At 34.7% G+C, this 11490-nt stretch overlaps 2 protein-coding genes across 3 annotated transcripts; both read right to left on the bottom strand.

Moving 5' to 3' along the window:
- Window positions 1-2784, bottom strand: LOC130665991 (serine protease inhibitor swm-1-like). The gene is made up of 3 exons (XM_057466624.1): window positions 559-2784; window positions 316-446; window positions 1-144 (listed from the first exon to the last, which is right to left on the bottom strand). The coding sequence occupies exons 1-3, from the start codon at window positions 611-613 to the stop codon at window positions 1-3; spliced, it is 330 nt and encodes a 109-aa protein (XP_057322607.1). The 5' UTR covers window positions 614-2784.
- Window positions 2785-4574: 1790 nt separating this feature from the next.
- On the bottom strand, window positions 4575-9561 carry LOC130665456 (uncharacterized). Of its 2 annotated transcripts, none has more exons than XM_057465857.1 (4): window positions 8670-8801; window positions 8418-8587; window positions 7931-8221; window positions 4575-7734 (listed from the first exon to the last, which is right to left on the bottom strand). In XM_057465857.1, the coding sequence occupies exons 2-4, from the start codon at window positions 8574-8576 to the stop codon at window positions 7378-7380; spliced, it is 807 nt and encodes a 268-aa protein (XP_057321840.1). In that variant the 5' UTR covers window positions 8577-8587; window positions 8670-8801; the 3' UTR covers window positions 4575-7377. The 2 variants fall into 2 exon arrangements, with proteins under 2 accessions (XP_057321840.1, XP_057321839.1); XM_057465856.1 differs by lacking the exon at window positions 8670-8801 and adding an exon at window positions 9129-9561 and having other exon boundaries at window positions 7150-7734.
- Window positions 9562-11490: the final 1929 nt, after the last annotated feature.

The raw sequence follows: 11490 nt of genomic DNA, 5'->3' as shown, positions 1-11490 counted from the left end.
TCATTCATATGATACGTTGAAGGTGTCGATGATTGTTTCGGGGAACTCGAGGACTGCAGATACATTGGGACAATCTTCAACTTCGATGCAAGTATTCAATTTATTTCTAATGTACCCTTTTTTGCACCAGCACACTGTCGTAAACTGTAACAAAAAAAAAAAACAAATAGCTATAGAATAAATAATATTTATGTTGTATGTTGACGTCACCGCAACTCTTATCAGTTCCAGTCGGTTTAGTGTGATTCGGGTTTTACCCATGCATAGGAGCGGGCGTTTTGTTGTTTTAATTGTCGGTATTTATAATATTTTTACCTTAAAGCAGAATGTTGGGTTGCGATCATCACAATTCTCTTCACACCCACGCCGCATGGAATCGTAGACCTCGTTTTCACCACAAAAGCCAAGTTTCCAAGAGTCGCCGTTGATGGGTGACGTTTCAATTCCTTCAAAGAAGAAAAAGTAATATTAATACCTATTTAGCTAGCTTATATCTAGATTGTGGTGTTAAATAAAAATATTACACATATTGGATACACATATGTTATTTATACTTACCAATGATGGCGATGCAAGCGACGCATAGAAGAAGTGCGAACTTTACTGAGGTCATGTTGCGTTTAGTATTCACTTCTCTCTCACAGTAAAGCTAATTTACAACTGTGAATTTGATTAATATTGCTACTGATTATATAGGGATTGATAATTCAATTTAATGACGTAGATAAATTACCCAAACATTGTTTAATTAAGCTGTATGCCTAAATATGAACTTTATTCCATCATTATTTCAATATTATCATAATATTTTTCAGCGTTTATCAGGCGTACATTCCAATGCGGTTTTCCTGCTTTTGGGTTTGCGTCAGAAATCGAATTTAAAATAATATATATTTGTGGTTTCGAATGACGCACTAAAGTCCTGCATTCCCTACCTACTTTTGGTCTCTCTTAAAAAACAGATTAATTATTTCTCTGTACTGATCTTCTGAAGAAAGTTGCACTATATTTCTGGCACTAAAAAGTACAAACATGCATGACATTTAGGACTAGTTTTTCAGTGACACTATTAAGCAATGCTGACGCAAGATTTGTTTGTATGTGTAACATTATAGTGCTCGAAATTAACTGAAATATTGTGTAAAAAACTTGTAACACATATCTTGCATGAGAATTGTGTACCTATTACTCCATATTTCTGATCCAGAAACTTGCGTCAGACTGTTGTAATTTTGAGCCCTAAAGATTATCAGTGGAGTATTCTGCTGATGCAACTTTCCATGCAGGAGCCGCCAGAGTTGAACGACAGGGCCCTACTTGGCCCAGCACTGGAGAACCTAGCTTTGGCCATTCAATGGCAACCCAGGCTTAAGCCAAGGTAGAATTACCCGAGTTTGGCTATACCTATGGTTTGATAAGTAAATCATATAAATGTATTAGTTCAAAGTTAGTAGGTTCGTCTACTAGCTATCGTTCGGACCCAGCAATCAGAAGGACGGCAGTTCGCGCCCGAAGCCCAGCAGAATTATCACCGAGTTTTTTTCACATCATTTACCTTCTTTAGATAGTTTCAACGTTAATGATCATAAATTCTACGCGGTTGATAATAATAAATTTTTTTTTTAATTAAATTTATTCGTTTCCTCGAGGCATGGGCAAGGTCTGGTAAAAAAGTCAGTGCCAGGACTGGCAACAAAGCATAGGTCAGGTCTAGCAACCAGGTCTGGCCCAATGTTATCATTCCAGAGTGTTACAAAGGCTGGGCCAAGGCTGACTTACAAGCTTGGGCCCGTCGTACTTTCCTCTCTGGGTAATGTAATATCGTTCAAAAGTACTCGTCTGTACTACGATGAATGCTACCATCTTTACATCTTTTATGAAAATCTTAACACTTACCATTATTGTTGACCAATATCATAAGTCACTTTGAGTCTGATGACTCAAAATTGTTCAAATTGCTGTGTAGAGTGTTGGTCAATATGTTTTACTTGCACACGGATGATTGGTGAACTTTTATATCAGATGAAGATTTTTATTCTGTTCTATAAATTATTATTTACAGATGTTTTTATGTTAGACAGATTCTTCTGACGTTTTATCTCTAAAATACCAAATGATGTAAAATTAAACAAACTAGTAATAGTTAATAATTATTTAATCTATCTGACCATCCAATTTTTGGCAGACAACCCAGAACGTAAGAAATACACGATTGTATACATGATCGCGATGTATGACATAATGTACCCGACACCAACGATTGCGCTGCAAATAATGAATACAATGCGTTTTCCCACTGGTTCACTTCTTGAGGAACTGGATCCATTAGACACCGGAACACAGTCTGCAGCTTTAATGCAAACGTTGGCCGAATTCCGCATGTACCCATCTAAGCATGCACAATCGGGCGAAGAAAGCTGAAAAACATAACAATTTATAAAATACGATCTACGAAAATGTTTACCGGATAACACGGAGTTTAATGTTTTACTCTTATCTTTTCCCGCTTCGTGGTTACATTAATAACAGAATTGTATTCGTTACTACGCAGCAATACAATTTTAATTCAGAGTTAATGATCAATAGGTCAATGCCTATACTAATTAAGGAAATTAAAGAGTTTTACCTTGTATTCGGACTCAGGCTTGTCGTCGTAGCAGCGAACTTCCACAGCTCGCAGGGTTTTATTTAAAACCGCATATTGTCCACACAGTAGATAGTTAATTTGAGAAATTGTCTGCAGTGGTGTTAATGTAGGGTCGACGTTATTCATCTCATTATTTCTACTAGGTCCAGCCGGTAGCGCTCCAATACCTTGAGAGAAAATCAAAGTAACGTTGAATATTATCTACTTAGTTTAGAATCCAATAAGAATATGAAGAAGTGGATTCATTCTTCACCATACCTGCGATGAATGTTTAAATCTCTGTCCTGTTTAACAGAGGCAAGCATTCAAACTTTTAGGTACAGATGTGTTAAAAAACAGAATATGCACCACGAAGGAAAAAAAGGACGTCCCAATTTGCGTGTTTGCCGCTCTCTCCTTCGCGTCAGGTAGGCAATTACGCACCTGGGTTGGAATGTCCTTTCTTCCTTGGTATGTAATTTACTATTACGCACATGGTCTATTTATACTTACATATGACGACATTAGTAGCCAATAATAAAAACAATTTATTTCCGTTTAAGAACATGTTGTGGTGAGCTTGACGTCGACGCAGAGGAGCGAATGAATGTTACTAGGGCACACCCGGCCATGCGGGGATTGTGTATCGTGACGTTCATGACTCACACGCTAATCATTACGCGTTAGTATTGAAGTCTCGTTCTAGGGGTTACCTGTTTAATGTGCAAGTGAGTTAACTACTAGCAAATTTGATATGAAAGAAGAATTCAATGCAATGCTGAAACGCTTTAACCATTTTCTGCTGGAGTTATGATTTACTGGAACATCGATATGATATACTAGTGACCAAGGGACCATTGTTATATGCAGTCGACAATAATTATGGACTTTGAGATCCGTAAGATTCTTAGTGTGTGTGTGTGTTTGGGTGGGTGTTTTCCATAAACGATTTCGTTGATTGACCAGGCTTTTGATCGTTAAAAATAAACGTAAAACTCTTTTATTCTGTCCACTGATTTCTTGACAGTGGACCTTCTATTTGGAGATTTAAGATCCCCCGAATTCTTATCTTTAGAATACCCAATAAAGGAAAATTAAACAAAGTAATGATAGATACCGATTATTTATTATTTTTCATCATATATTTCCTTTTTAAGACAACAGAGCTTTGCTATACCATAAATAATAGTTGCGACAAGCAGAAAAAATATGTGAAAAATTATTAATGACCAAAAAAAATCTACATAGGCCGGGTCTTCATCTTCTGATGCTGCAAAATTGGATCCACTGATATAGGGACCGCAATCTGCCGCTTTGATGCAAATGTTCGCTGAATTCCTCATGTAACCATCGAAACATGCGCACTCCGGTAGAAAATTCTGAAAAATATAACGATTTGGAATATATGAATAATGAAAATATTAAATGATCTCTACGAGGAGAGATATTCTATCACATTTTAATCCGGTTCGTGATTGTAATTGTTATTAATATTTTACCTTGTATTTAAACGGTGGCATGTCATCATAACAGCGAACTTCAAGAGCTCGCATTGTTCTGTTGAGAACTGCATGTTCTCCACACAGCACATAGTTTAATTTAGAATCTATCTGCAGTGCTACCGATGTGAGATCCAGTTGATTCGTCTCTCTACTTCTACTAGATTCAGTTGGTAGTGCTTCAATACCTGAAAAACAAAACAAAGGAGATGTTAATTATTATGTCCTAAGTTAAGACCCCAATCAAAATATAAAAAAAATTAGTTTATTAAGCACACATTCGTAATACTTACGTGGGGTACTATAAATAGCTAATAATAAAATCAACAGAATCCTGTTTAACAACATTTTGCAGTATGCTTATGGTCAACACTGAGCAGCGAATGCATGTTACTAACGCACAGCTTATTATATAGGAATTCGATTGTGTGACGTCAATAACGCATACAGCCATACTTTCATAATGTAAGTAACGTAAGCATCGGCTAATATTGTTTTTAGTTTTCGATACTCGATCCTTTATTTAGGCATTCAATGTGCGCAGGTCCAAGTGCGGTTATCCTGTTGTTCATTTTGCGTTGTAGGTTTAATTGATAACGATACCTACCGGTGGTTTGGAATGACGTCAACAGAACCAGCTTATTTTGCCTACTTGCGTCCTCATTAAAGCAACACGAAAGTAGTCTCTTTGTTCTGCATATTTTAGAAAACTTGAAGACTATACTTCTCGCCCTGAAAGCTGAAAAATTGAATACATTTTTAGTAAAACTTGTTACATAGATACATTATTTTGTAAAAGACTTGCGATTTTTAGAGACAATACGAATTTGCACAAAAGTAACCCTTTAGAAGTTGACTTTGGAACCCCACTCCATAGTCCAGAAGGTCATTTTGAAACAAGAGTGAGTGCATGACATCCATGGCAGGGGCTTATTCTAAAAAAGGTAGATTTTGTTCTGCCAGTATTCAAATTAGCCATGTAGAGAATACGTACTACGGGAATATTTCAATACGCAAAGTAGGGTTGAAATGTGTGGGAAGGGACACACATTCACACTACTGTCTGAACAATCATGTTTGAATTCCTCAACACCGAAATTTTCTACTTGACACACATTACTAGTACGAAATAGTTGGGAATGTATGAAGATTCCATTCATGATTTGGCCAGCTCTACTAGTAGTGATTGCCACTATGAAATTTTCAACATGACAATCCGGGCATCATAAAACAACTCTGAAAGATTTCAAATTACCAGAGAATATGAGTGTTCGTTAAACGGTAAAGAAAATAACTTGATGATATTCTTGTCCCAGCTACTAGGATTCTAGTAGAACTTAAGTTTGACTTAAAAATGTATAAGATAGATTCCTCTGCATACACGAGAATCATTCTATGGATAATGATAAGAACAATTCATGTAGGATTGCATGTTGCTAGAATCTTATACAGTTCTTTTTATGTAATACTTATAGGGTTGTTGATGTCAATTACAAAATAAAATCAGAAATTTTACTTTTCGAAAACTATTTTTTATTTATGTCTCTTATTGTATTACAAAAAAATGGTATCGTAATCGTATGTTAGTTCACTTATTTACTAGGTTATACTACACTGATTTTTACGTTTGTGAGTCTCCGAACACTACGAATTATTCTTATAACTATATTATGAAGACTCTTTCACGTCGATTCAAGCTTCTGCTGGTGGTTCCTCACGAGATCTAAATATCGACAGAGGATGATCTTAGTCAAGTGGTTCATAAGGTTTTGGAATTGGTGATTCATGTTCTCCGTTGTTATTACTAGCAGAAAGATCGCCAGGTCTTCCAAACACCAAATCAAGATTATCTTAATGGATTGCCGGGTCGAAAAATTTGATCTCATTTTAGTCTAACTGGACTGAATTTGGACAAATTGGTCTGTATTTGAACTAATTGATCTGTTTCGGATCTTTTATAAAAATTTCAAGCTGTTTTTGATCTACTGTTTTTAAAAACAATTGCGATACAGAAGGACAAAACTAGATTAATTTGTGTACTTGTAATAATTTGATTTATATATCGAAAAAACTTACAAAAAATATTCTAAGTTCCAGAATTGATTATGTTCTGTATACTATTTAATTAGTATCTTTTGTTTCAAAATGTCGGCAGTTAATAATAATTTGATAGCTGTATTTTTTAGTTGTCTTGATAGAATATTTATATATTTTAATTGAAGTATATACTTGCTATTAAAAACTCAAGGAAGTTTTCTTTAATTAACTGGACAGAGTCGAAAAATATTCTGGTGTTAAAAACCATCAACACATTCCTTTGTGACATTGCATTCCGAAATAGCAACAGCATGTTACAAATATCAAGAAACCTGTACATCTTGTTGCCCTCGTATCACTTTCCATGAGCAGTAAGTAATATTGATCTTTATTCATTCTTATTATTTTCAGTAAAATATGTAGCGATTAATAGAATAGTGATTAATTTTCTCCATAAATGGAAGTATGACTATTTCTTTTAAAATTATTTTGTGAATTTAAATTTATAGCTTATATATAAAACGCTTTCAATAAAGCAAATTACTCATTTTCGCAGAATCTTTGAGTTGCTTAGGATAACTTATTTTTTAGTACCAAGTTTTTCACTAATTATTCTGTAAATTGAAATTTTCTTTCATACTGAATATCAACTTATCAAAGTAAATTTCTTTATCCATAAAATATCTAATAGATGATGATAAGGAACTGAATGAGTTGGAGGTAGAAGAATCAAGAGGGAAAATAGTTGATATTTCTCAGAATCGATGCTCAAAGAAAGTCTCAGTTACTAGGACAGCACTATTAAAAGAAAAGGAAGAAGATGATGAAAAACTCTTTTTAAATAATGTCTATATGTTTATTGAGTAACTTTATTTAATAAAATGAACATCAGTTGACATTAATATGTAAAATAAAATTATACATTCATTAATTTTTTGTTTTTATTATTTATTATAATAAATATAAAAAAAATTCTAATCTGTTTTTGATCTTATTTAAATCAAAATCGGACTAAAAATAATTTACAGAAAAAGTCTGATCTTTGCCTGGATTAGAACAAAAACACACCAAAAGTGATTAAAAATAAGTCTGAAAATAGTCTAAATAAAAAATAGTAAGGGCAAAACTAGATTAAATTTTACATATTTATTGAATATAAAGAAAAAATAAAATTGAATAAAAATAACTTAAAATTTTTGGTTGATTTAAAACAAATCAAATTTTGTTGACCCGGGTTGATCCGCTAAACTCCTGTAGTACTTGTGTAGCTTTGAAGAGTTTATTTACATCCGAAGGGTTTTCAGCGACTCCAAACGCGAAATCGAGAACGTCTTGAACAATTCTTCGGCTGAATTGTTGCACTCGTGTATTGATGTCTATGGAGTTTTGTAAAACTGGAAAATCTGAAGCTACTTTCCGAAGAGCTTCCAGCTGTTTTGAAAAATCGTTGTCGTCACTGGATGACAAAGTCATTGATCTCTGTTTTTCATCCTTCAGGCAATCTTCAATTTTTATACAATTATGGAATGAATCCCGTACGTAACCCTTGTTGCACCAACAGAAGTTCTGTTCCTGTAACAAAAAAAACAAATTATAAAATGAAATTAAGGTAAGACTACAATAGGTGTCGCATATGGAGTAAAGATAGATGACCTCATGTTTATCTAATTTTTAATACGTTGATCTCTATGGGCTTGTTTTTGGAAATCATTTGAGATAAACGTACGCAAACCTGATCAGTCACAATAGCAATAAAAAAATATTTTACCCCGGAGCAAACGCTTGCAGGGCCACCCTGGCAGTACTCTACACAATCTTCACGCGTGTCGTTGTAATGTTCATTTTCTCTGCATACACCATCTTTGTGTCTTTGATCGAGGAAGTTCGCGTCCCCTGTCGCTACTGCACTTTTTCCGGGAGGCATTGAGGGAACGTTGACTTCAATGAATGGCGAAATCTTTGATCTGTGTTCTTCATCCTTCGGGCAATCTTCAATTTTTATACAATTATGGAATGAATCCCGTACGTAACCCTTGTTGCACCAACAGAAGTTCTGTTTCTGTAACAAAAAAAACAAATTATAAAATGAAATTAAGGTAAGACTACAATAGGTGTCGCATATGGAGTAAAGATAGATGACCTCATGTTTATCTAATTTTTAATACGTTGATCTCTATGGGCTTGTTTTTGGAAATCATTTGAGATAAACGTACGCAAACCTGATCAGTCACAATAGCAATAAAAAAATATTTTACCCCGGAGCGAACGTCTACATTACAGCACTCTTCAAAATCTTGCCGCGTGTCGTTGTAATGTTCATTTTCTCTGCATAGACCATCTTTGTGTCTTGGACCAAGGAAATCCGCGTCATCTGTCACTACTTCTTGCACCCTGTCACTTTCTTTGGTAGGCATTGCTTGTACCCCTTGAGAAAAAAAAATAAAATCAGTTTGAGTGCTCATCTCCATGGCTATAGTGTAATTAAATACTAAAGACATATAACCAACATAAAACCTGTCTTCGAACTCAAGTACTGGCCAGGCTCAGGTTCGAATCCCACAGAGAGCAAACGAATTATTTTTCACAAGTAAATTTAATGCATTGACCTGTGGGGTTCGTTCCATACAGCCACCAGTCTGCCACCTGCCTGAAATCTTGGGAAACAGATATGGGAACCGATAGCTAATAATGATGTTTATGGAATAAAAGAAAAGAAAAAAAATGAGCAGGAAACATAGTCCGAAAAAGTTTAGAGTAGTTTGTTAGAAATTTATATCAAATATTTACTCAAAGAAAACAGGGACTTTAAATTGCTTGCAACGTAACCTAAAGACTATGTAATGTAAAATATGTAAAGAATAAACACTGTAGAAAACGAAAGTTATACAGTTAAGATTGCAACAACTAAAATTTAAAATATTTTTTTTACTAAAGACATATTTATTAAGCACATTATATATACTTACATGTCAAGCCAATGACAGCAACAGTTACAATCAGCACAATGTAGTTCGACATGATGCCAACACCGATGTGGATGCCACTCTGGAGTAAATAAAGTCTGCGGGCTATTTATATGACCGTCTTATCAGTCTGTGTGTCATCATTGGCAATAACGCTATTGTTATATGGTGCATTTTGCCAGTATAACAGCTCATTTTTATTATAATTTTAGGTATGGTAGTATATGTATTAATAAATTGATAAGGAAACGAGGACGGGTTTTCCCATTGCTGGCGACAAGAACTTTTAGTTCAAACAGTAATACATGTTACTAGTCACGTTTTAATATTTGGTCTGCTGAGCGTTACTATGTAAACTGAAGACTCACAGCTTAAAAGATTGAATACAGAGACAAAATAATAATTTAGCTCTTATGATAGTCACTGATTTTACATTTCATCATGCCATTTAACTTATCTGGATGACGTCACCATTTTTTGAGCAGCAATATAGTCAGTAAAACTAGCAATTGGTTCAATCATCAATTTTATACTTCTGTCAGCCATCACTTGGAGGTAATTAAAAATTTTGGTAACTATAACCTCTAGTTTTGAATGGAGGAACGGAAAATATGTATCTTTTTAAACATCATATTTTATTCTAAGTCGATTAATGAAACATAGTTGGAAGTTGAAGATGTGAAATATGGCGTAGTGTTAATACTGTTTCGTAAAAAACCTAGCAGATTGATAGGGGTCAAAGTTGATTGGAGGGCGGGTTGCGTTTACATTGAGGTTATGAAGAATAAGTCAAAAAACATGTTTTGTAAGCAATATCTTTATTTAATCAAGACTTATAGATAATGTTAGTAATAGGTATTTTTTGGAGTTACACTCTACAAAGTAAGCAACTTATAGGTAAGAAAATTCTACAATATAACATAAAGATTGCATATTTGTTAATTTGAAAAAGCTCTTAGTAATCATGCCGAAATTGTAACGTCGTAACGTTGTAACTGTAGTATTCTAGAAATGGTTATATAATTAGATTCTTATATTTAGGGCATTAAGAGTTTAAAAAAAAAACAATAACGAATGATTACGAATCACTCGGTAAACTGAGTATTGACAGAGCGAACGACGCTTAATTCTGTCTCTCTCTCTGCTTGGTTTGACTTACGCATGGTACGGAGTGCGAAGAATGTACTAAATCCAACCACGAGAAGCCCTAAGGATGAGACCAGTATAATCCAGTACGGAAAGGAGTGTGTCTTGATATCAATTTCCAAGGGAGTAGTTGCATCTAATCCTTTACCATCTACTTTTTTAGGTTGAATATGAGATGTTCCGTTTGATTTTGCAGGCGATGTTTTCCTGGAGCCATCAACTTTTTCAGTTGTACTGTGGAAACCATTTTCTTTATGGTGGATCTTCGTCATATTTAAGTCAATGTTCGTTGTATTCAAGTTGGAATCCGCGGTTGTAGTAGAATTAGATAGAACAGTAGATCCGCGATCTTCGCTTACTCCTTTCTCTCCGAACTTTGTAGTAGAAGTTTCGTTTGTTCTTTCCAGTTGTGGGGTAGTACTGTTTATTGTTTCTGTGGAATTTTCTTTAGCGATATCTCCATGGTTTCTACTCGTTGAGTTCTGAGTACTAGTGGAATGTGCAATATCCATCGAAGGAATCTGGAAAAGAGAACATCCTGTATTATAAAATTCCGATAATTGCATCGTAATCCCTGCGAAAAGACATCCGTGGACCTTTATGTGATTTGTTTATGGCGCTATTTTAGAAATTATCTTTTGTGTAGTTGATCCAACCATGACAAGTCCTAAGAACGAGATCAGTATAATCCAATACGGAAAGACAGGTGTCCTGATATCAATTTCCAAGGAAGTAGTTGCATCTACTTCTTTAGGTTCAATAGGAGATGTTGCGATTGGTTTTGCAGACGATGTTTTCCTGGGGCCATCAACTTCTTCAGTTGTACTGACGTTACCAACGTCTTTATGGTGGATATTCGTTGTATTTAAGTTGGAATCTGTGGTTGTATTAAAATTAAATAGAAAAGTAGATCCGTGATCTTTGCTTACTTGTTTCTTTTCGAACTTTGTAGTAGAAGTTTCGTTTGTTCTTTCCGGCTGTGGAGTAGTACTGTATTTTGTGTTTGTCGAATTATCTTCAGCGATATCTTCAGGGTTGCTACTCGTCACGTTTAGGTTGGTATTAGAATTTGCAATATTCGTCAAAGGAATCTGGAAAAGAGAACAACTTGTATTATAAAATTCCGATAATTGTATCGTGAACCCTGCGAAAAGACATCCGTGGACCTTTATGTGATTTGTTCATGGCGCTATTTTTGAAATTATCTTTTGTATAGTTG

This window comes from Microplitis mediator, chromosome 3 (genome assembly GCF_029852145.1).
Source record: "Microplitis mediator isolate UGA2020A chromosome 3, iyMicMedi2.1, whole genome shotgun sequence".
In the NCBI taxonomy this organism is placed as follows: domain Eukaryota; kingdom Metazoa; phylum Arthropoda; class Insecta; order Hymenoptera; family Braconidae; genus Microplitis; species Microplitis mediator.
The sequence above is the reverse complement of the archived record's forward strand: the minus strand, read 5'-3'. Positions and strand labels throughout refer to the sequence as shown.